A 25,579-nucleotide genomic window follows, 5' to 3' on the forward strand; every position below is an offset into this window, starting at 1 on the left:
AATCAAAATCGTTGAATGAAGATACATTACTTCAAAACTGCGAATACTAGAAGGCTTGTATCAATAGTATCTTTTAGTTGAAATATGTCCTTTGGGTACAATATCTAGCATTAGTTTTTACTTCGCGTTAAGAAAAGGAACTTACTTTTGTTATGGAGTTTTTTGTTATTAATCATTTTATTCATGGGCAAATTAGGAGTTGGTAGGAAGTAGGACAGATAAGCAACAATGAATACTAACATACCAGGGTAGTGAAAAAGTTCCCAGAATGTCGTTAGTTTTGGCATTCGTGATGCAATTACAATGAATTTTGAACAGTACAGTTCTTAGATTGCCTAATTTTGAATTCGACAAGTGCGAACAGGCCATAGCAGGCAGTGTACGAGTAATGGAGCAATGTCGAAGGTCGAACAACGCGCAAACATCAAATTCATCTGCAAATTGGGGGAATCTAATTCAGAGACTTTGATAGCCTTCGAACAGATTATATGGTGACAATGCTTTAAGGAAAAATTGGCCTGAAAGATATCCGTTTCGCCATCGTTGTAGAAGACGATCAAAACCAACGTGACGGCCGGAAGATACTAAAAGAGGACTTTCGTCTGTGTTTCCAGTAATGGCAGGAGCAGTGGAACAAGTCCCGAAGATGCCTATTTTGAAAGCGATTAAATAAATATGTACTTATATTGTGGCAATAAAGAGCTGCAACAAAATTTCGGAAGCTTTTCGATTGCTCTGGTATGTATAAATGCAGGGTGTCTACTAAAATTCCAAAATGAAATTTCGTGACTTTTTCGTGACCTTTTTCTTTATCAAATCATAAACTTTTCTAACATTTTGAAGAGCGAATTTGGGTGCGAATTAGACCGAATTTTCATCCATGCGATAGAAACGTACTTTGCTTACGATTAGGCAGTGCCTAAACCCGACCATAGAGATTTTTGGTGGTGAAGTTTGACATTTTATAGAACAAAATTTTCCAATTTGTACCTACATTTGTACAGTTAAAAAAATCGTGACCCAAAAGCTAAATTTCGTGACTTTTTCGTGACTTTCATGACCGTTTTCTGATTTCATAACTTTTTCGTGACATTCGTGACTTTCGTGATCGATAGACACCCTGAAATGAAGATTTCAATTAATTCACAAATGGAATACTTAAGAGGCATAGTTCCAACGGAAAACAAACAATGTTGTCACATTCTACAGAGGTTATTTATGATGTATTGTGTCTCCCCCCCCCCAATAGTAGAGCCACCAATCACAAAGTGAATGTCACCGGTTGTAAAGATACACCGGCCTATCATATGATCTCGAATAAAATTTTCAATATTAATAATCTGGCGAGAATTTTCTCAAATATACTTTCCCCAAATTGTATTACATGAAAGGTCAAATCGTCACATAAAAAAATCTGTACTCGAAATCGTGTTTGGAAAAACAACTATTCATGTCAGATCTTACACCACGAAACGTACACGCATCATGAAACACAATGCTTACCTCAATTTGGCCAGATACTTTCTAAGTCTATCAGTACTGATGTTGGATTGATCTGCCGGCATTTTGTCCGCTCTATTCAACCATGGGTGCTTCAAGGCAAATTTCACATCCATTCGGCCCTCAGCTTGATACACAAGGAGTTTTCGGATGAAATCTTGGGCTTCTTTAGAAATACCTGAGAATGCCTCTTTGTCAAATTCAAACGTGTATTCCCTGATTCGATTCAAAGTTTCACGATCGTTCTCTCCGCGGAAGGGTGAAATTCCTGATAGCAGTAAATAAGTGATGACACCAACTGACCACATATCAGCTGGGAGACCAACGCCATCGCCATTGGCAATTTCTGGAGAAACGAATTCTGGCATACCTATGGGGAAGACAATAAGAAACGTCATAAAGAACAATATACACTACTTAAAACAACGAATTCTAGATTCTAAAAGTAATTTCTTATAGACTGTCGCTAAAAAGAATTGACAAATTTGTCTTGTAAACTTTCTATTTAATTCTACCATGCAGAATTATGTTTTTACTTATACATGTAGAGTTGCAGATTTTATCTTTTTACCTTTGACGCAAACATAATATTGTTAATGCTATCTGTATAGATAATTTCTTATTACATTTTACAATGATATAATTTTATGGTGTGCGTCGTTAAACTGTGATACCTCAAAAATACAAAATTTTGTTTACTATATTCTTATAAAGTATATAATCATAACATTAATAATCAACATTTGACACATTTATTTTCATGTTCCTTAATACAAATCTGTTCTATACTTTTTTATCCGATTTATATGTTCCAAACAAACAATTAAACTAAAGTTTCTAGTAATACTAGTAATACTAATTTTAGGAATATCACTATTTGCTTGGCTTGCAATGGAATCTTGTGGGAAACTTCACCTCTCCTTCTGCTTACAGTGGAGCAACGAGAGATTCTTAATCACGACCCGTCCTAGTTTTGCAGTGGAGCTTTGTCGGGATTTCTAACCCCTCTCTGCTTGCAGTGGAGCAGCGAGTGTCCTACATCCCCTCACGTAGTTCGCTACTGAGGAATCCTCCCCGAAACCGTCAAGTCGAAGGGACACTTATTCCTACTTTATACTAGAGAATTTACATTGTTGTAGTATTTCTGTAAAATACTGCTTATAGAGAATTTTATAATAAAAACCAGTAGTGGGGGAAACAATTCCAGACTATAGTTTGCTCTACCTATGCTCCACCTAAGCAGAATTTTACAATATGAAAAGCACAGTTAATTATTCCACGTACTTAAGTATACCGTACGAACTTTGTTTTTTTTCCTCAACGTTTGTAATTGAACTTGATTCCTTTACGCTCTGAACGCCCTAAATATTTTAGTATTCTTGTTAGTTGATTTCTATTTTAGGAAATACACTAATTTCAATCAGTAATATATGCGATCTCAAACATAAATTCTACAAAAGACACCATTGGGTAACACTACCTCTTGAGGAAAAAAAAAAGAACTTACATGGCTATGACTATCCCATGGATCACACAGCTTCGTGAGAAAATTAAGATAATTAAGCAGTATGTCATACGCTATACAATATGTTAAGTTACATTTCAGATTTAAATTCTGGTGCTACATACCATAATCAAGAGAAGCAAGTTTTCCGTATGCAACTCTTCTGGCCAATCCGAAATCGCAGATCTTGATTTCGTCACCGCCAGGATGAGAAAATAGAATATCTCCAGGCTACAAAAATAAATAAATAAAATAAAATAAAATAATCTATGATTAAAATAAGTTAAAGAACATACCAGTAATTAAACTAATTTCTTATCTATTTTATTGAAATAGATGAACAGGTAGTAGCAGCCAAAATGTTAATGGATTTTCAAGTTTCCCGGCAATGGAAAATTATTCTGAAAACTACTGTTTCAATTAATTTTTACGTAATAAATATTATTTATTTATTTATTCCATCTTTATAGATTCGGTACTAAACAGGAATGTTAAACTCCAATCTGTTTATTTATTTATTTATTTGAATATTTAACCTATACGTTGAAATAAACCCTTCTGTTATCATATACTTGTCTGTACGAGTGCATATTAGTAGTACAAGAATATAAGAATATAGAAAAACTAAATATGTAGCGATACAACATAATATAGCACACATAGAGGCAAGATTGAATATTTTAGGGAAGACCTTTCAGGGTTGAATTTATATTTGGTAAAACGAGTTTGGAATAACTTTCATGTTTCTCTGATTTATTGATTTTGAAAGATAAATCACGAATTTATTTTTCTGGACGCGTCCGTGTAAACAGGGACATAACACAATAACACATGTTTATAAGTTTGCAAAAATGTTTTGAATAGCAGTTAAATATTATATAAATAAATACTTTAAATGAATACTTCTTTAAATCACGTTTTTCTCCTTAAAAGTATTCAATCTAGTAAAGGGTGGCACTTAATTCTGTATATGATGTTTGTCTGACTGTAGTATTTGTAATTCTGAACAAAAAATTTCGATATGGGAACACTGTGTATCCTGAGAGTGGAGATAGCGGTCACTGGACTTACAACCGTTAGTGTGTACCAGATTAGTGCGAAAGTGACTGAACGAAACATTCTCGAACCACTGGCCGGCCAGCTAGCTCGATCTCCTGATTTGTAACTATCTAAGAACCGTTAGTGTGTACCAGATTAGTGCAAAAGTGACTGAACGAAACATTCTCGAACCACTGGTCGGCCAGCCAGCTCGATCTCCTGATTTGATACCACCTGACTTTTTCTTATGAGGTGTTTTAATGAAAGGACAAAGTGTATCAACATCACATACGTAATTTGACCGAACTACGGAAGGGTATCACAGAGGAGTTCCACAGGATTCCAGTATGGGTCTATCAAGCTGCTTGTGACAAGGTTGCTCTTCGTCTCCAGACATGTATCGAATTGGATGGGGCATTGGTGGACCATGTCATGGAGAACAGAGATTGAAATTCTTGTAAGGAAAGGTATGAGAGTATGTATTTATGTTCAATTTATGTTCAAGTTATGTTGCTAGTTTCTTTACCGCAGTCTTTGAAACATCACATACATAAATATGGGCCACCCTGTAAATAATAGAAATTATTAGCTACTAAAAAATGCGGAGGTTTTATATGTCTTATAATGGACCTGTAAGAAATTACTTTTTAAAAATTTTTGCATTAAGACTTGTTCGGTAATCTAACGACAACTCTTAATTTCTCATATAAAAGTCAACTAAACTATACAACATCAAATAATAAACTTACCGTGAGTCCTAGATGAGCAATGTTTTGATCATGCATGTGTTCCAAAGCCCAGAGAACCTGTCGTATGTAAATAGCAATTTCGGATTCCGTAACATAAGATTGCTTTGTAAGTACATCCAAAATTTCACCACCTCCAGCTCTGAACAAACAGTTAAGGAATTTGTAAAATATTTACAGGAGAATTTTCACACAACACTAGAGAATTTTAAGACTGCTAAAGCTGTGTCTTAATAATAATAAAAAAAAGTAGTGCGGATAGGGTCAAATAGGAGATGCCTCATGCCAGTTAATTTCTACCATCGCTTTACAATACACTATTAGCAAAGATAAAAGTGACATTAAATGGTCTTTACTAACTGCTTGTGTACACAATGGACATAGATTAAATATTCTATCCTATAGCAAAATCAACAGCAATGTATAATAGTGAATACACGCTATGCAACATTAGATGCTGTGGTGGCTCAGTGGTAAAGCAGTCACTTCGAGCATATGTGAGGTCCTTGGATCGATCCCAACTTCCGCCAAGTGGATTTTGTGGTGGACAAAACACTGTGTGCGTGGGTTTCATCGAGGTTCTCCTTTCCTCCCACATTTTCATTCCATCAATATCATTCATTTCATCATCACCGTCTCTTTTAGCCTCGGCGTGTGATCATGGGGCGTTAAACTAAAATCACAAAACAAAACTAACAGCAAACATTAGATGTTCTCTTGTTGCCAATCTTCGTTCCACAAGAATATTTCTAGTAAGGTAGAGTCATCCATTTATTAATTTATCGTATCCATAAATTTAACTAATTCTTTTTTCTACACTAAATCGGCTCAAAAAATAACTGACTAAATATAGCCAAAATGGGAAATTAGGAAATAAGCAAATAACATTGTTTTATAGTGATATTCAATTGTTTTAAAAATGTCGCAACAAAATAAAATATACAATGAAAAGACCTACAAGATAAACCTAAGAAGAACTGAAAAGATATAAATAAACCAAAATGATTAAAAGGATACAATTCTGTAACCAATGTGAGCGACTTTCTTGTCTCATACGCGTCATACAACCGCACAATCTTGCGATGGTTGAGATGATTCATGATCTCTAATTCGTTGAACATGAACGGCCGAAGTTCGTTCTTTCCATGCATTATCTTAGCAGCATAGTTGCGACCTAAAACAAACCATACAATAGCAGAAATGTAATAAATATTGTCCAGATAATTATATAAAAATACATACTAATGAAAATTAACCATTAAAGGACATGTCAGGTTAAACCTGTGTTAATATTCCACGCCCGTCTCAAAATGGTTAAAAAAAAAAGTTGTTTTCAGTAACTCATTAACTTACCTTAAATAGAAAATAGAAAAAAATAGAGCATCTGAAAAGGGGAAACAAGTTTTCTGCCTATTATTTGTAAAAATGGAATATTTACTTTAATATCTCACTATTATGCTTTATAAGAGAAAGGAAACGAGACGAAGAGAGGAAAAACTGAAGTAGGTGTGAATTAATTGCAAATTTGGAGCTAAGCAATCGATCTTTATTGATTATTCATAGAATTTTTTAGTGTATCAATTTTTTTCGTGAACGAACACGATACGCAAATAGTTGAATTCGGCATATCAGCGAAAAGTATAATGGCTTTTAAAATAATGTGTTCGTAGAACAAAACGAAAAGGGCTTCGCCCTATTTCTAATGCTGAAAAATCTATTTTCCATTGTTTACAATGTGACTTCGCGCGTCAAATGGTTTCCAGGATTAAAAGTCTAAGGACATCCTGTTTTTCGTTGATTATTCCTCAACGTCAGGTCCGATCGGGACATGCAACCTCTTACGACACTCAACGTATGCTCTCAAATCACTATGTCAAATTTAGTGAAGAACGGTACAGGCATTTCGAAGATCCAGTTTTTCAGCGATTATTCCTCAATGATATATGCGATCGGGACATGCGACCCCTTGTGACATTGAGCGCGCGCTCTCGAATCATCATGTCAAATTTGGTTTAGAACGGTTCAGGATTTTCGGAAGTATCCGGATAAACGAACGCCTAGATTGAGTAAAGGGGAGCTTCACTCCAATAAAAAAAAGAAAGTAAATTACGATTTTAGGATTTATTGCTCACAGGTTAGTATTATTTTAAAATTTCAGCAATATTCAGAGATCTTTCGGAAAGTAAACAATTGGAATGTTCCAATGTATTTATGCAGTCCTACAGGACTATATTCAACATTTTTGCCAACCCACGGCCATTAGAAAATGTCGACCATCAATATCAATTTTCCCCGTTAAACTTCTGCAATTTCCAGAGCTGGATTATGAAACAAAGCTGGTCAGAGAAAATTTTGTCGCCCCCAAAATTGCCGCCCCAAGCTATGGTTCATGTTGACCCATACGTAAACGTAACGTATGGCCCATGTTGACCGTAACGTTCTTACGGCCCTAATGTCTCACAGATATGGATATCCATGAAGAGAGTAGAATGAGAGTCAAGAGTTCTGTATCCCTCCTTTTGTTTACTACTCACTGGAAGATTATTTTACAATAGTCTAGGCTGAAATTATTTTCAATTTCTTCGTTGCATGTTGTGGGTCAGGTTTTGTACCGTCGTTTAGAAATATGAATGTACTTGTGACCATTTACATTTTGTTTTTAATTTCATACGTTCGCTGCTTTCTAGTTATATATAAAAGGATTACCAATTCACTTTTATAAATGAATGTATTGGTTATAAGAAAAATAGAAAGTTGATTTTCCTTAACTCTATCACAGAATAGAACATTATTGTGTGAACATTATAGACTCCAAATAGAATTTGGATTGGTATTTCCAAGAAAAATTTAGAAATATGAATGTGCAAATGGATGAAAAAGCCTTTAGAGATACGTGGCAATGTGGCGAAAACTTAGTTTGGTTTGACATACGTTATAAAATATACACCAATGTACTAATATCAAAAATCTTTCCTACTCCGAAACATACTAAAAACAGTTTTAATTCAAGTTTAGACACAGATGAAATACGGACTTCTTCGAGTTTCCAAAGTGTTTCAGATATTTGTGAGAAATCATTGTATAAGACGCAAACAAAACTGATGTCCTGCTGCAAGATTATTTTCTATTAATAAAATCAACCAATTTGAAGAGTTTTCTTGACTCAGAAAAAAAATCTATATACGTCAGAGGAAACCGTATTCAAAATGGCCAATTTATTTTCAAACTATTGATAAAAGAAAATCAAGCAGTAAGAAAGCACTTTTACTCTCGACTACCCATGATGAATGTTACTCTCGATAATGTAATCAGTAAAATATAAGGTATTTAAATACTTGCTACTTTCTTTTACGAATAAATCACTATTTTTGTAACTTTGATACTTTTCTCTGGAAGAAAGGTTAAAAATAAAGTGAAAGGGTGAAGACTGCAAACAATAGGGAAATTCCAACAAAGTTACAAGAAATATTCCAAGGAAACGATTTCCTGGAATATTTCAAGATTTATTATTTATTGTCTGGTTGCCTAACCATATAAGATTATTCTCAAGAATGTCAACGTAATGTTACTTTTTAAGCTCTTTTCCCACTTATTCTCAATTCAGAAAAATAATTACTAGACTTTGTAATAATAAGACTTCCTGAATAGCCTAAAACTGTTAACTATTTTTTTTTAATTAAAAATTATAAAGTAATGCCACATACCTGTTAACCTCTCTACAGCATGGTAAGTAACACCTTGAGTACCTCTGCCCAGCTCATCACCAATATCATAAAACTCGTCAAATGGTTTGGACTTTGGTTTGACGTTGCTGCCACGTCCATAGGTACGGATGCTGTACTCCTGTTCGTCTTCCTCTATATGAATCATAATAGAGCTTGAAATGCTACCAGCCACATTCCTCGCACTTATAGAATATAAACCTTCATCCTTTACTATGGCTTCATTTATGATCAACACACACGTGTCAGGCTCAATATATTGGATCTATAAAAATAAATAGAAGTAAATTAGTACTTGAAACGATTATTATAGAAATCATAACAAGAATCTACCTACCTTACCTGAATTTTATAAAATATTTCTTGTCGCTATTAGCAAATAAAACATGATTTTTCCTAGGACGTATATATTGATTGGTATTGGATATTTTTTTAAAGAAGGAGATTATAATGTAACCATACGGTTTAGCTCATTGAATATTTATCAAGAAAATTTTAACTTTTTGAGTGAATCTCGTATAAAAGTGCTCTCAAGAACTTTTCTCTCAGCCAACAAACGAATATGCATATATGTATGTGCGTCTCGTCTGCGACGGAGATCGTAGAGTTCCTCTCGCCTTCCCAAATAAGGAGCTAAAATTCAGCAAAATGGACAAACTTCGTCTCTAAAAATTCCTACCTATAAGTTGTCATAACTATTTTTAACTTTGACATCACCAAACTGCATAGCGAACCGAGCTGTTGCCTAGCAACGCGAGGAGACGGAGAGAAAAAGTGTCTTAGTCTGACATATACACCCGGTGAAGCAACCACGAGAAATCACGAGAGCCGAAGTTTTATTTTAATTAAATGCAAAATGTAGCAAATCAAAATAGTACAACGTTAATCACGGCATATCAATACGTTAAAAGAACATAAAGCATAAAAATGCAGTTTCAAGAAGATTATTAATAATTTTAAATTTGTTGGATAATGAAAAGCAATTAGTTCATCGGAAAGAAGATGAAAGGAAAGCAATCCGCAACCTTCAGGACATCCCCTCTGGAGTCACCAAAGTGATTTTCCTTCAGCCCCAAAGTGAGTGAACAATGACAGTGGAATTGTGGAAATTAATATCGTAATGAAATATAATCGGTAATTCGTGACGACCGCGTCATCCACGTTTTTAATAATCAATGGGCCTAAATTAAAATATTATCATCTTAATCAGTTATCCAATTAAAGTGCCTAAAAGCAATGTAATATTTGTTCGTGAAGTTTAAGTGTTAATTAAAATCAAAAGTGAAATTCTGAGTATCCTTTCAAAATAATTATCATGACATAAATTTACATTTGTTAGTTTTAAGTAATAATCTAACATAATTTTCTTTTCAGTGCAAATAACCAGCGCCTATGCAACATAATAATTCCTACATTATTAAATTGCCTCAGCGTTGAGAATATAATTAGAGTCAGCTTTGTGCCGGTTTCCTAAAACGTTCTGGTTCGAACTCTTGAGTTGTGTTGTCCAGTGGCTATATGGTAGGCTTAGATGGATGATCCAAACTGTTGTTAAATACCAAAGGAGACGTATTACTCGTAGAGGATCGAAGCCCGGACCATTGTAAATGTCCAAGCCCACCTAGGGATCTGTACGAGACGAACCATATATTGTTATAAAAAAGGTTTATTCCGACCACGGACAAACGAGGATCGAACGTAGTACTATCACAAGAAAGGCGTACCGGACAAGATACGAACCCAGGCGGGTCACAAATTGTCTTCCCGAACGGAGACAGGTAAAAATCGAACCCCTTCCGGTTACAAATATGTCTTCCCGAACAGGGACAGGTAAGAATCGAACCCAAGCGTTACATTTCTTTATGAAGTGTAACAAAGGAGCAATCCGAAATTCTTCGAGATATCAAAAGCCACACATATGAATAATGTTTGTTCAGTTCTAAAATTTTAGATATATTTCAGTTTGTTTGTATAGTATATTGTAACGTACCTCGTGCTTCTGTGTACAAACAATGTCATATCCTCCTGTTTGTAAACATTACCACATGTATTTACACTGTAATACTACACACCATGTGGGATTACTACAAGAAGCAGGCGACGAACCACCAGCACCTCCTACAAGTCACATAACGACAGGACAGCGGCAGCGCCATCGCCGCTCTGGGACGCCTATATATTGGACAACAACCAGTGAACAAGTATTAGTTTTCTGGTCTCCGTTCTCTTGCTTGCTTGGAGCACTAGAAGAACCTGATCTCCAAGCCTCTAGTCTGCTTCGGGACACTTGGCTATTATTTTCCTCCTGGCTTAGCCTGCTTCGGGACTCTGTCGGGATCCCAACCTCAATTGCTTAGCCCGCTTCGGGGCTCTGTAGAGATCCTGCCCATGACCGCACGTCTTGGGCCACCTAATCTCTACCTTACAAATAGAGAAATTGTAAGGTACAACGTGTACAATATAAAATATAAATAAATACTTTTGACCATAAGGAAATGAAATTGTTTTTGTCATTCCCTGGGAAACGTCAAGTTAAAGTTACATTCATACAAAATTTACGTAATCAACACTATACAAAGAGAATGAAATGAAATGAAATCTTTGAGTTTTACGTTCCACGGTTATGCCTGTTAGGCTAAAGGAGACGGTGATGATGAGTAATGAATGAAATGGTGGAATGAATAAAGTGGGAGGAAACGGTAGAACCCCGAGAAAACCCACGCACACGGTGTTTGTCCACTACAAAGTTCACCTGGCGGGGGCTGGAATCGAATCCGGGACCCCAAGCACCAGGTGAACGCTCTACCACTGAGCCAAACTATACAAAGAATAGTTAATAAGGTTACTTATGTAGAACAGTTTACCTTAGAATTTAGTTAGGTTAGTTAATTACATCACAGTATAATAGAAATGTAGTTACATGAATAAAGTTATTTTACATACCTTGATTCTACTGGATGGCGCGATGGGTTGCCAATCTTTGTACCACTTAATTTCTGGATATGGTACTCCTGTCACACGAGCTTCAATACGGCCAGATTTCCTGTTCATAATAACAGTCTCTTCTGGTCGCTGGATAAATTCTGGGTACTCAGCGATTTCCAGTCGGACCCTCTGCCTCGCTTCACCATGCTCGTTAACTGCTATGGCCTCGTATATACCAACATCACGATCCAGCATTCTGAAAGTAAGAATCGACTTCCAAACAGTGCTTATAATTATATAATATTTAGATTCACGCATAAAAAATATTAACAGATCATTCTTTTAACTATAGTTCATTTAAATAGTTTCATGTACGCAGCTTTTTGTGATAAAATGCAGCACACATTAAAATATGAATAATTCATTCATATCAAAGAAACATACGCACTCATGAGATTTTAATGCAAAATCTTTAGCATCTCTTGAACAGCGACGCACAAATGAGGTTTCAAAATAATATTTTGACTTCCAATAAGATCAATCTTCAGGCTATATTTAAAACTTTCAACGTATTTATTAATTCTTCCTTGTCTCTGTGTGTATATGAGGAGCACATTTACAATTATAGATTAACATCTGTTAAGAAAAATGCAGTTGCTTATAATAACTCGACTCGCCAGTAAAATAATACATATTTCAATTTCTTAAAGATTTTACTACCTTCTTTACTGTTTTGTCTCAATTCGTCGAAAAGTTTCAGCACTGACAGCCGTCTTCTTCAGTCAGGTGTGAAGGTGAGGGATAAGGGTTTGTTACTGGGAGGAATTTTTAAAGTGAGTAATTGAATACATTCAATGGATAACTTTTTACGCTTTTCAAAATTATTTGCCAAAGGAAAAACTTGTCAGAGTCAAAAGTTTTTGGAGAATTGAAACAAAACGTCAATGAGCTAAGCAAAAACTTTAAGAACTTGAAAATGGTCCCTGTATGCCAATTACATTAGATTAACACATATTTTATATAAAAATTTTCATTTTTAATAAAATCATTTACAGGAATTGTTCAATGTTGTGTAATAATTTAATCTATTTTATCCTTTGAAAAAGATTTAAAAATCTTTCTTAATAAGTAAATGCTACCATTCGGTCAACGACTATCAGCAAAAAACTCTAATGTTGGTTTTTTAATTGTTTTGAAATTTAGTGTCCTTTTTCGATACCCAAGATTATATAAAGCGCCGACTCTACGGCTTAAAGTAGGATAGAACTACGTGAACTCTCGCAAAGAATCGAATTCGGGTCTCCTACGTCATAGACTGCATATTAACCATGCAGCTACAAAGGAGACTTTGTATTAATATAACTATAGATATTAAACTATTGAGTTTGTATATTTTATGTAACTTTCTTTAAGTAACCATTATGGATTTTGCATTAAAACATACAGATAATATTGCGAAGACAATGTTGAAACACTCATACGCAATTATTGTATGCTCTATAATCTTTACCTTACCTCTAAGCGAAAGAAAACATGCATCAATGATAGTTTACTAACATATTTTTATTTGGGTCTTTGTCTGTAGCCCATCAACAACAGAACGCAATGACACATTAATTAATTCATTTTTTTAAAAAATTAATTCACTCTATTCACAAACTGAGAGAATCAAAATGTGAAAATGACGTAATTTGTATTCATTCAAGAACATAATTTACAACATTGCCCTTTAAGATGAAAGGAAAAATAGAATTGATGATGTATTAAATTGCTTTCTTTCTTTATGGCTACTGGAAAGATAATTGTTCATTGATTGAACTGTACATTAGACCATGAAGATACGAAAACTTACCGGTTGATGAAAAGAGTGGCCTGTCCATTTCTTGTGTAGCTGCAGTCATATCTGCCACCCATTTCGATTGGTTGGTCGTTAAATGTATAACTCATCTTTGGTTTTGGGTAACCGTAGACAAACCAGAACAAATTGCAATTATGATTCTTCACTCCGTATTGAGTATCGTGTTCTTGCCTCAAGAACCTAGGAAAAAAAATTTACGATTAGCTTGTACTAAACATTAATAACATCTAAGCAATTAAAGTGGTTGACATCCTAATACAAGGTATTTTTCGATAAATTGGAGTTGATGACGTTTTACACTACGAGAAAATCATATCTTAGCTACACTTGAAGTAGTTATTATTACTTATAGAACAATCTCTATTAGATATTAATAAAAGAGGAAACAGCCGATTTTTAACACACCATATGCTCTTTAGATGTAAATTCTATAGCCTACAAAGAATGAAAAAGTCACTGACTGGCCCCAGATTCGAACTTGAGACCTCCGACATTCCTTGCCGATGCGTTAACCACTATGTCCGTTTCCCAGAGCAGCCACTCACTCTCTCATTCTCGAGATCGGTGCTCTCTACTCGAACCATGTAGGTTGTACCATAGACCCCAAGCTGTGCTTGGACAATCCCTGTGTCCATATATCGAGGACCTATGACGGTTGTGATTCACATAGATATTAATGAAAGAAGATATTAAAGACAGAGGAGAAGAATTCTTTCATTAATATCTATATGAAATCACAACCGTCATAGGTGCTCAATATATGGACACAGGGATTGTCCAAGAACAACAGGGTTTTGTGTTACAACCCATGGTCATAGTGGAGAGCACCGACCTCGAAAGTGAGTGGCTGTTCTGGGAAGCGGACTGGGTGGCATGGTGGTTAACACATCAGCACGCTATGCTGGAAGTCCCGGAAGAATGGAATTTCCAGACAACTCAGCCTTCAAGAACAAATCAGGCTGGAATAATTGACAACGTTAAAATAATAACTAACAAACAATTTATTTATGACAAATACATTATACACTAACTTTAAAAAAAAACAAAAAAACTAACAATCTTACTTTTCATTTGCTGGCCAGTAATTTTTTTTCTGAAGTGATACGGAAATTTATTAATATATAGTTACATTATGAAAAGAAAAGGTTGAAACAAATTAATTTTTCCTCAAAACGTATTTCATCAGAGAAAAGACTTGAAAAAAAAAAATAACTGGAAACATATCTCTAAGATTATCTACTTTGAGGTAAGTTTGGGGCTTGTATGATTTTACGTTCCCAGGGTGTTCTAGGTAGACATTTGAAATATATAATTATATGAAAACTAGAAGTATCTTTTGAAATTATATTTTCTGTCTTACCTCGGAGCTTGAGCATATCCATCATGTGGAGGCTTCTCAATATCGAAGTCTTTCGGGAAATAAGGTGATGTTTCCGGCCTAAAGTCAATACCTGGTTCCAAATAAGGAAAGAATTTAGGTGGTTCTGGTTCTAGGCGTTCCCTGAAATACAAACATATATTAAAGAATTAACCGTGTCATTCTTAGTGCATTACTAAATATTATTACAAATATCTTTAAAATAAATAAAATATAAATTCCAATTTTTATATCACCTTCATTACTTTGAACATTTGAATATTATACTGCTGAAAATTATTTGCACTTAGATTTAGTATAATAAATATAGTGAATAATATTATAATTGTTTATATTTTATGTTATCATTAGTATAATCAGTATGTTTTTATTTTCGTCCTGAATATTTCTTTGTACTATAGTTCAAAGATTCACTTTAATCTCAATTTAAGCTTATTATAATTTTCAATTGATTTGAAAGTTTTTACATGTTATTGTCAACAAATTAAAACATCAAAATTTTAAAACTTTTTTAAATAAAATTATTTTTTCAAACAGTACTCTACACATTTTTTAATGCAAACTATATTTTTAATTTAAATAATTTTTAGAGGAATTGTCTAAAAATTAAAATCAATGACAGTCATATATTATCGACAGGAGGTTACGAAGATTGCGATATACTTTAGAATAAATATTCTTTTGCTTCATGGTAATTTCAAGAAAATTTTAAAATATTTGAAAATATTTTTGGTCCTAAATAATATAATATTAATATATATATATATATATATATATTGTAATCTTCTAAAATATTACTTTCATTTTTTTATTTTAGTTAAAAGAATAAATTACATTATTGTATCAAAATCACTAAACTTTATCGTAATAATATAATTAAATTAATGATAATCTATAGGTTGACTTTTAATGCATTAAAATATTCCCTATTTAAGGTTCTTTTGATGAATACAATTTCCATTTTTAATCTCTGGAGTTCTTTGATTAAATGGAAGGCTTATTTGCTTTCTGATTAAATGAGAAATATTGTCATTGTATAATATGGTCGTGGATTAGTTAAACTATATTTATTGATCTTTCATTGTATTCATTTAAAAGAATCAACTCGCTAATTTATACTTCAGAATAAATTAAAATTCTTATATCTTTCACATATATATATCTATGATTTTGCAATAAAATAAGATTAAGGAAATGAAGATTTAAATCTATAATACCTGTAGATTAAGTTTAGTATTAATACGTAGTGTGCCGTATAGATTCACATTTTTTTATCTACAAGTTATGGAAAAATGAATGAAGTTGAATTTCATTTAATACTATAGTCAAACAGGGACGTTTTTCTTGTAAAAATTGCAGGTTCTTAAATATCAAGTATCATATCACTAAGGACATTGCGGTTGCTCATTGTTAGAGGAAAGAGACTTTCCGAGCTCTTTTACAGCCAAAATTTTTCTATGGTTTTATACGGTGGATTTTATACGGAAACATCTCCACCTCCACAGATAGATAGTATGCATTTAGTACGTAGCCAGTAAAATTCGAAATACATATTTTATAATAAGAAGTTACATATTTCTCAGGAGAAAATCACTACAAATAATCTTTTCTCCAATTAGATTATCGATACCAGAAGTAACTTTTGTATATTTGGAATCATGTATATTGCTTAGCATGAAGCAACTGAGGAGTCATTTGAGAGTTGAAAGTTAAGTTTTATTCTTAGTGCCTTAAATGTTTACGTTTTAGTCTATTATGCAATCACCTTTTATTTATTCAAGTTCTGGGAGGTTGGATCCAACTGAAAAATATTCCTGCAGTGCGAACTTTTAGATTTAGGTATTTTCTGACAACAGTAATACGTAAAAGAGGAAGGTTCAATTTTATCATTCTAAGTATTTGGTAAATGATGAGATTTATTGGAACTAAGAGCGGAAAGATTTGTTCTTATTCTATCATTTTGAACTTTAATCTATTCTAAGTACATAGCGTTATTCGAAATATTCTAAATACTTATTAGTATTGCTTGCATATGTTTACCTGTAAGTAATATTGTAAGGTGAAGGGTCACTTATTCCATATTTATTCTCAACACGGATCCTAAACTTATAATCTTTAAATGGTTCCAAATTACGGACATCGCAGGCACAGCTTCGAATTCCTATAAATAAAAGAAATACGCTTGATTAGAATACATGTTGTCTTACTATATCTTCTTCACGTTTGTCATTCTGAGCATAATGAATGATCAGTACTTGTTTTGTTGAAAACAGCAACATATATTATAATTTGAGTATATTTATCGTATTATACACCCTATCTGTAGTCCAGTATGAGCTTATAATTCTATTTCTTTTTTTTAGTTTGTGTAGGAAGGTAAAATAACAAACTATCCGATAAATTATTCACACAAAAAAAGGTTGTATAAAAAAAGTCGGGAATAAATTTCCGAGTTGAAGGAATATATTTATAACACAAAAACTTGTAGTTGTTGCTTTCTCATATACAAGTATCTTACTTGTATTTTATATTTTTATTCTTATGTTCCACCTTCTGACTTCCATTTTATTTGTAACAAAAGACAAGCTTCTGGAGCCTGACTCTCGAGTTATGGCAATGTGTATCAGTAACCATCGATTCTCTAAGGAATACAATCCCTTAAGAAATGTAAAAATATAAAGCTGGGAGTTCCAATATGCATTCAATTTAATAATAATAACAATAATAATAAAAAACTTGAATGAAGATGTTTAGATCACTTTGTTAGAGTACATTCATTATTCAGATCTTTCAAGTATGATCGCCGCACCTCTGTTGAAAGAAAACGAAAACTGTAACTCTTTGGAATTGAGACCATTTACATTTACTACGACAGTAGCGTCACCATGCGGCACAATTGTAAAACTTTTGATTGTACCAGAGTTCCTACAGCAACATTCTCGAAGCTTAGCAAACTATATAGTACATAAATAGATTTAAAAAAAAAAAACTTAGTACTTGATAAAGTGAATGTGTTTCATACAATGGTGCTCTTTCCTTAATACTTCATTTGGAGTTTTTCCTACGTTTGCTTCTTTCACCCAAATATTATAAGTTTCAAATAGGTCGATGTGTACGCCTTACCCTGTACTATCTTGATACTGAAAACCAGTTATCTATTATACTTTCTCCTCTCCAATTTTACAATCAATACATTGTCTCTCCTTTCTATCACCCTTACTTTTACCATTTTAATGTTTATTTTCATCCCATATTCTTTACAACTTTTTCTCAAATTTTCTATCATCTTTTTTGATTTTCGTTTCAATTTTTACTATAAAAGCTATATCATATGCAAAGTGAATACAACTTAACCATCTAGCTCCTTAAAAAAAATGCCTTTGTTATTAGACCTATTTTTACTATTTCTTTTAAAAATGACTCAGAAAGATATGTTTTACACCTATAATATTCTGATGAAGTTATTATTAATAATCACAATTATTAGCATTAGTTAAATCCTTCTATTACTTGTACCTAGAAATTTCAAAGATAATCAAACTATATAGGATAAATGTCTGTAATTTCAAGAATTAAACCATGTAAATTCAAGATATCGCAGAATAACTAATGAACTACGGAAGTGGAGAATAACATTTACCTAAAAGTATATTATATATATTAAGTGTACTGTATATCATTACTAAAGAATAATAGATGAAAAACAATCGAGAACTGAACCAAATCAGTTTTTGGTTATAATTTATTTTCCAGTGTACAGATTAATAAATTAAGCAATGAACAACAATGCAACAGTGTAGAAACGTCTTGTAACAATGTTATTTTTAAATAATTTTTTAAAAAATAAATTCAATTTCTAAACAGTAAATTGATTGTATGATTGATGTAAGAATGAATCTCTTAATCTGTTAAATGATTTTATTATCTATCGAGAAAACACATGATAGATATCCAATTGAAGCAAGAAACTTAAAAAAAAAAATCATTGACAAAGAGATATGGAGCTGAAAGTAATAGGACCCCTTGGATGCCAAGTAGTGTAATTCCAAAATTAAAATCAGTTTTGAGATAAAGCATGAGAAGTATAGTTAACGTTGAACGTAACTAAACCACTTGCATGCCAAGTGGTGTAACTCCAAAATTGAAAGCAGTTTTGAGATAGAGCGTGAGAAGTATACTTAACGTGTACGTAAATGAACTGCTTGGATGCCGAGTAGTGTAACTCAAGATTGAACTCAGTTTTGAGATAATGCGTGAGAAGAATACCTAACGTTGTACGTAAATGGACCTCTTGGATGCCAAGTAGTGTAACTCAAGATTGAACATTTCCAGAAGAGAATTTTGAACTTCGACATCACCATATACATCGCATCAAGAGAATATTATTCACTATTACCATTAGAAAATAAACATCATAATTATGTTTTTGGCTGAAATCACAAAAGAAATGTGAATTTTTCATGAGATATTGAACTTCAAAGTTCTCTCCTGAAAAAAATTTCAATTTTGAAATTCCATCAATTGGCATCCAAGCGGTTCAATTATTGATATCGATTAGTGTATTGACAAGTCATTGTGAGAACAAGGATATCACTATTATCTAACAAATTACTCAAACGAAGGTTGTATTGGTGATTTGTTTTTAGTAGCTTATCCTCAAGAATGGCTAGCAAATTGTAAACAACTAAGTTCGTTTATTCCATATAAACCAAGATTTTAAGTTTTATATATCACTGTACATGACACTTACCTGATCTTACAGTGAACCATTCACCATCAGGTTGTTCACACATTTCAACAAGATACGTCACAGGTACTCGTGGACCAATAGGAATGGACGGTTTCCAAGACAATGTTAGCCTTCTATCAGTCATGCGACTAATAATTGGTCTATCAGCTAATGGCAAAGGAGCTCCTGATTTCCTGTACTTGTCATAATCAATATATTGGTCACCAATTGGCCTCTTTGGTTTGCTATCAAGAGCTAAAACGGGAACATTCAATCATGTTAGCATCCTTGTTGATTATGTTTACAATACATTTATATTTTTATTTCTGTAATTGAACAGGATTCAATAGCAACATAATTCTGGATGTTTCATACATTACTTAAGGTTGGTTTAAAGGGACAAGTTTTGCCGATAGATGTCATACCGTCTTCGTATCTCTCTCATGTATTTTTTACTTTTCACGAAAATTCACGATTTTTCTTATAAATTTCAACCTAGAGACTTCAAAGTTTTAGAGAAGGAACTTCATAACCTATTGAAGGCAACAATCCGTGCCGATTTTTTATTTAGAATTTTCTTCATTGTTGCAATAGCTTGATTGTTGAAATGAATTTTCAAAGCTTTAACAATATAACTGTTTCAACAATGAAGAAAATTCTAAATAAAAATCGGCACGGATTGTTGCCTTCGATAGGTTATGAAGTTCCTTCTTTAACAATTTGAAGTCTCGACTGAAACTTGTAAGCGAAATCGTGAATTTTCGTTTAAGGTAAAAACTACGTAAGAGAGATATGAAGACTGTAGTGACATCTATCGATAAAGCTTGTCTCTGTACACCCACTTTAAGCTTTCTTTAAGTTTCTTATACCTCTCTATTGTAAATTAAGTTCACTATATCAACCAAAGCCAAGACAATATACTAAGTAATTTACAGCTCACGCACTATGTGGAATGGAAGAACGTTTTGCGAATTATACTCGCATATGTATTCTACTTTCTTGTACTATAATTTTGATAAATACTATTAAAATTATGTACAAAAGCATCTTTTTCCTTTTTATTATTATTAGAAAACAACCAGTCATTCTAATTTTCTAAGCTAATAGTCATTTATTTTCTATCTCTAACACAGAAAAGGATCCCCAATTACCATAGATCATTGAAAACTATACAAAGAAAAGGTAACAGCAAAAATCTTATAAAACTTAAATAAAAAAGCAATGAAAAATAAAACGAAAGAAAAAAATATACTAAAAAAATGAACATTAGCGGAAGAAACTGTCACAATGCGACATTCTAAAGCACGTTCTTTACCATATTGTATGAATATTTTTTTGATTCATAGTAAGTTCAAGAAAATTTTAAATTATTTGAGAACATTTTTGATCCTGAGTAATGTAATATTTGAAAGAAATATATAAACTTCTAAAAATTCTAAAACGAAAACCTCTAGAACTTCTAAAATACTACTTTCATTCTTTTATTTTAGTTAAAGGAATAAATCTACATATTTTACCAAAATCACTAAACTTTATTGTAATAATATAATTAAGTTATTGATAATCTATAGGTTAACTTTTAATGCATTAAAATGTTCTCTATTCAAAGTTCTCTTGATGAACATAAATTCCAATTTGAATCTCTGAAGTTCTTTGATTAAATGATTAAATTAGAACGATTAAATTAGAAATATTGCCATTATACAATATGGTCGTGGATTATTTAAGCTACATCTAGTTGATCTTTCATTGTATTTTTTCAATAGAGGTTACATCGAGTAAAGGAGACGCCATACCATTGGAGACAGTCCAGCTCCATATCTTTTGAAATACCATTCTGCGGGTTCATCACCACAGAAACAGTTTGACAAAATACCAGATTTATTAAGAGGAGATGAAGAACAACGTTCGTCACAGATTTGATTCAATCTCCCTAGCAGTTTGACAGAATTTGGTTCCAATTACCAACTAGCTCCAATTTCTCCACTTACCATCCAAAGAATGGAAGACGCCGGAAGGATATATTTGTCATTCCAGACGACGAGGACATCAGTTACCCAGGAATTACACAGGCTAGTGCTCATCCTTTATTATCATAACATTACTCTTTTCACCTCACCTTTCAAACTAGTCACTTTTTTACAAAATTGAATCGTTTGAATTTTATTTACATTCCAACATAATCTTTTACGGTTAACTTCCGTGTAGGGCATTAGTTTTCATCACCACGCTTTATTTTCCTAACTTTAATGTTTACTAATCATAATCTGAGCTATTAACTGATGTCCCCACCACGGCACAATAGAATCAATTAGCTAATTTACAATTCAGAAAAAGTTAAAGTCATATATCAATACAGACTTTATTTCTATGGACATTTCATATTTCAGAATTTACAATTATTATTATTATTATTATTATTATTATTATTATTATTATTATTATTATTATTATTATTATTATTATTATTATTATTATTATTATTATTATTATTATTATAAACAAAAATCTATTTCCCTATCAAATTTTACTACACTATTATGCTAATGGCGATAGGAATGTCGAAAGAAGCCTTTAGAGTAAAGAAAATACTATTTTGTTGAACCTTAAATACAGAGTTGAGAAAAAGTCTCATAAAATGGTTCGTGTGGAGTATTGTACTGTATGGGGCAGAAGCATAGACATTACGCAAAAATGATGAAAAATGAGTGGAAGCTTTCGAAATGTGGGTGTGGAGAAGAATGGAGAGAATTAGCTGGGTCGAGTGGAGGACGAACGAGATTCTGTTAGAAATGGTGGGGGAGAAAAGAACAATTTTAGATATTATTAAGAAGAGGAAGAGAAACTAGTTGAGATATTGGTTAAAAAGGAACTGTGTCATGAGGGACGTTTTAGAGGGTATGGTGGCAGGAAAGAGAGGGAGGGAGCGAAGGAGACTACAATTAATGAACGATAGCAAAATAGAGAAATCGTATATGAAGACAAAGAGGTTAGCAGAAGACTGTGGAGCATGGAAGCTTCTCAGTTGCGGCAAGTGACCTGCCAATAATGGCAGACTCCTTATGATGATGATGATGATGATATTATACATCGTAAACTCAGTTAATGTTAAAAGTTTTAGTATTAACATATTTTTTCTTTCTTTCTCTTCTTTAAGTTTTTAATAATTCTCTAAACTCAAAAACTCTAAATAATTATAAACATAAAATTAGTTCTTGCGTTTTATATCTTTTTCGAATTCACATAAAGAAGATTCAGAGTTTTAAGTACACTTACTGTCATAAGTAAGTTCGGCTTCACAGCTGTCTTCACCATATTTGTTGAAAATGCGTAGCTTGTAGCGTCCTACATCACCTTGATCGACATTGGCAATGGTAAGACGCAACAATCCTGATCCCTCCCTTTCCATGCGGATGCGGTCGCTGGGGAAGAGTTTCGCTCCATCTCGGAACCATTCGAATTCAGGATCTGGGTATCCAGTAGTACAAGCAGTGAACTTGGCTGTCATTGATTTATACACTTCACAGTCGCCGATCTTCTTCAGGAATGATGGCGCCTCAGCTTTAGGCGTCTTCTCGCTGCAATTACGCAGAACAAAAATCTAGTTTATCTACCTTCATTAATAAACACTCTTATATAGACTAAATTACCCTATAAAGTTCATCTTTTAAAATAAACAATAAGCCCTACATTTCAAACACAATATTGAAAATAGAATCTTGAGACCAAAATATCTTAATAATAGAAAACAACTGCAGGATATATCAAAACCTAGGGTATGTAGAATTACTTTTATTTTATAAACCCATATTCTTCAACTAGCCGTTTACCTGTTACTGGCTTACAGGGTGTGGGCTACAGCAACTGGTTAATGACAATCGCATGCAGATTATGTGCTGCTAACAAACCCATTCGAAAGTGTATAGTGTGTTATTTATTTATTTATTTTGCGTTCAAAAGACCACAGTACTGTACATTTGTACATGCGGTATAGAACATGTCAAACCGTATTAACCGAGATATGACACACCTTATCTAATCATCTACCTGGTTTTATTCATAGTGCTAGACTCTGTAGTTTTTTTTTTTTACATTATGCTATCTTCATTTAGAATTTAGTAAACATATATTGAAGATATTTGATTATAATAATATATAAATAAAAATAACTACTCATGTAATAATAAAATAAATACCTTCCTATTGATTCATACAACTACAAGTTTCTAACTTGAGCATGTTCATAAAATTCCGAGACAGTATAAAAGCAGTGTTCTTGTAAGTACTTTGTCAGTTTTTGTTTAACAAGGTGATCAAATTTTGAGCTTCTTATGTTGATAGGTAAGCTGTTATAAATTTGTATTCCTGTATCTTTTGGACCTTTTCAGTAAAGTGTATTATGAATGGGAATTGCAAGATGACTTTTGTTTCTAGTATTGTATGTATGGATATCACTGTTGAATTTAAGAGACGGTTTAAGGTATTTTCTTATAAAGATTGCCGTTCGCAATATATGGAGACAAGACAGTGGGAGAATTTTAAGCTCTCGGAATATATATATATATTTGCATGATACTCTTGATTGTATACCTTTCATTGTTTTCAGTACTTTTTTTTTTTTTTAAATTTTAAAAATTGTCTTACTTTCTGCTGCGTTTCCCCAATGTATTATTCCATACGTAAGTAGAGTCTCAAACTGACTATGATAAATTACTTTTAATGTTGATAGGTTTATTGAAGTTTTCACACTTTTTATGGCATAGTGCACCTTACAGAATTTCTTTGGAGTACAGATACGTGCCTATCCCACGCTAGTGTATCACTTACCCAGAGTCCTAGAAATTTCGTTGCTTTAACGTTACCTATACATTTATTTTTAATAGATATTATTGGATTATTTACACTTGTATTGAGTGATGGAAGTTTATTACTGTAGTTGTATCGGTATTTAATTTTAATTCATTATTTTCAAGCCATGAGCTTAATTCTTCTATTGTTTGTTCGATATTAATTTTCATTTTACTGTCGGTGTATTTGGTAATGGCTAGACTTATATCGTCAGCAAACATGGTTGGTTTGGCTGTTTTTATGTAAGCTGGAAGATCATTGATGAAAATTATAAAGAGAGTACGCCCTAAAATCGAGCCTTGTGGCACCCCAAATCGCGTATAGCGCTGCTGCAATTCTTGGAGTTTCTTAAATTAAGTTTCTTCTGGGCAGCTGTAGGTAGAAGCCCATATAGTCAAATCTGGAGAACAGGAAGCTACTTGCTGGTTCTATCCGAATTCACCTTTACTTGCATGTAGCCGTGGGACAGTAGTTGCAGATGGCGTCAGAGAAGTGAGTGATGTGACCAGAAGGCATCTGAACATTCTTTAGGCCTCTGACTCGTAAACGGCAAAGTTTCAAATGTGAGTTTACAATGAAAAGTGACTGTCTATTACTATTTGATACATCTCTTGAGTTTATGATGGATATTCATTTATCCCTTATATATTGATATCTTTTATCTTACGAAAGTTAGAGGACAATTAGATTTTTTAAAGTGATATTATGATGATATTTTTTTTCATGAGTAAATTTAATGTCTAATATCTTAAGTAGAGATAACCAATTAGGGAAATTATTAAAGATTTAAGATAGCTAATCTCAAAGAAATATACATATCAGTTTAAAATTTATTTTCTATACCTGCAAACTCGGTTATTTTAGGCTTTGCTGATTTCTGCTCTGTACCTTCCACCGATACACTAGATTATGAAAGACAAAATTAATTTGAATACCAAATCAAGTTGGTAGAGATATCTAGCCCTATAATAAAATTAATTGCTCAAACAGTAAATTTTAGATCAGTCAGATGGAGACTAATAAACTAACAAGAGAAGTGACACCGAAAAATTCGAAAATTTTGTGTGGATTTCAGAACTGGGTACTTAGAGGAGTTTAGTGCTCAGAGGAGAAAGGGAGCTGTGTGCTCAGAAAAGAGACGAGTACTCATAAAAAGAAGCTGTGTGTTCAGAATTAAAAAGTGCTAAGATATCGAGGTGGACTCAGAGGAGGACAGAGAAGTCAGTGAAGAGGTCGACGGACAATGAAATCCAAGGACCAGAATTGAAACAAAATGCTTTTAAATATGTATACTGTTAATACAAGAACAACTAAAACCAGAGTAAAATTTT

The 25,579-nt window shown here is 33.0% G+C and overlaps 1 protein-coding gene across 9 annotated transcripts in view; it reads right to left on the bottom strand.

Moving 5' to 3' along the window:
• Obsc (Obscurin) overlaps positions 1-25,579 on the bottom strand; it is a 633,182-nt gene that overhangs the window by 46,484 nt on the left and 561,119 nt on the right. For all 9 annotated transcript variants that reach the window (XM_081756092.1, XM_081756083.1, XM_081756059.1 and 6 more), the window contains 11 exons: positions 22,677-22,978; positions 19,422-19,655; positions 16,712-16,832; positions 14,654-14,794; positions 13,288-13,473; positions 11,454-11,691; positions 8,493-8,775; positions 5,806-5,962; positions 4,792-4,930; positions 3,130-3,235; positions 1,504-1,870 (listed from right to left, as the gene is read on the bottom strand). In XM_081756092.1, coding sequence (XP_081612218.1) covers positions 1,504-1,870; positions 3,130-3,235; positions 4,792-4,930; positions 5,806-5,962; positions 8,493-8,775; positions 11,454-11,691; positions 13,288-13,473; positions 14,654-14,794; positions 16,712-16,832; positions 19,422-19,655; positions 22,677-22,978 — 2,274 coding nt within the window. The remainder of the gene's footprint in view (positions 1-1,503; positions 1,871-3,129; positions 3,236-4,791; positions 4,931-5,805; positions 5,963-8,492; positions 8,776-11,453; positions 11,692-13,287; positions 13,474-14,653; positions 14,795-16,711; positions 16,833-19,421; positions 19,656-22,676; positions 22,979-25,579) is intronic.

Source organism: Thermobia domestica, chromosome 1, assembly GCF_964235325.1.
Source record: "Thermobia domestica chromosome 1, izTheDome1.hap1.1, whole genome shotgun sequence".
Classification (NCBI taxonomy): Eukaryota; Metazoa; Arthropoda; class Insecta; order Zygentoma; family Lepismatidae; genus Thermobia; species Thermobia domestica.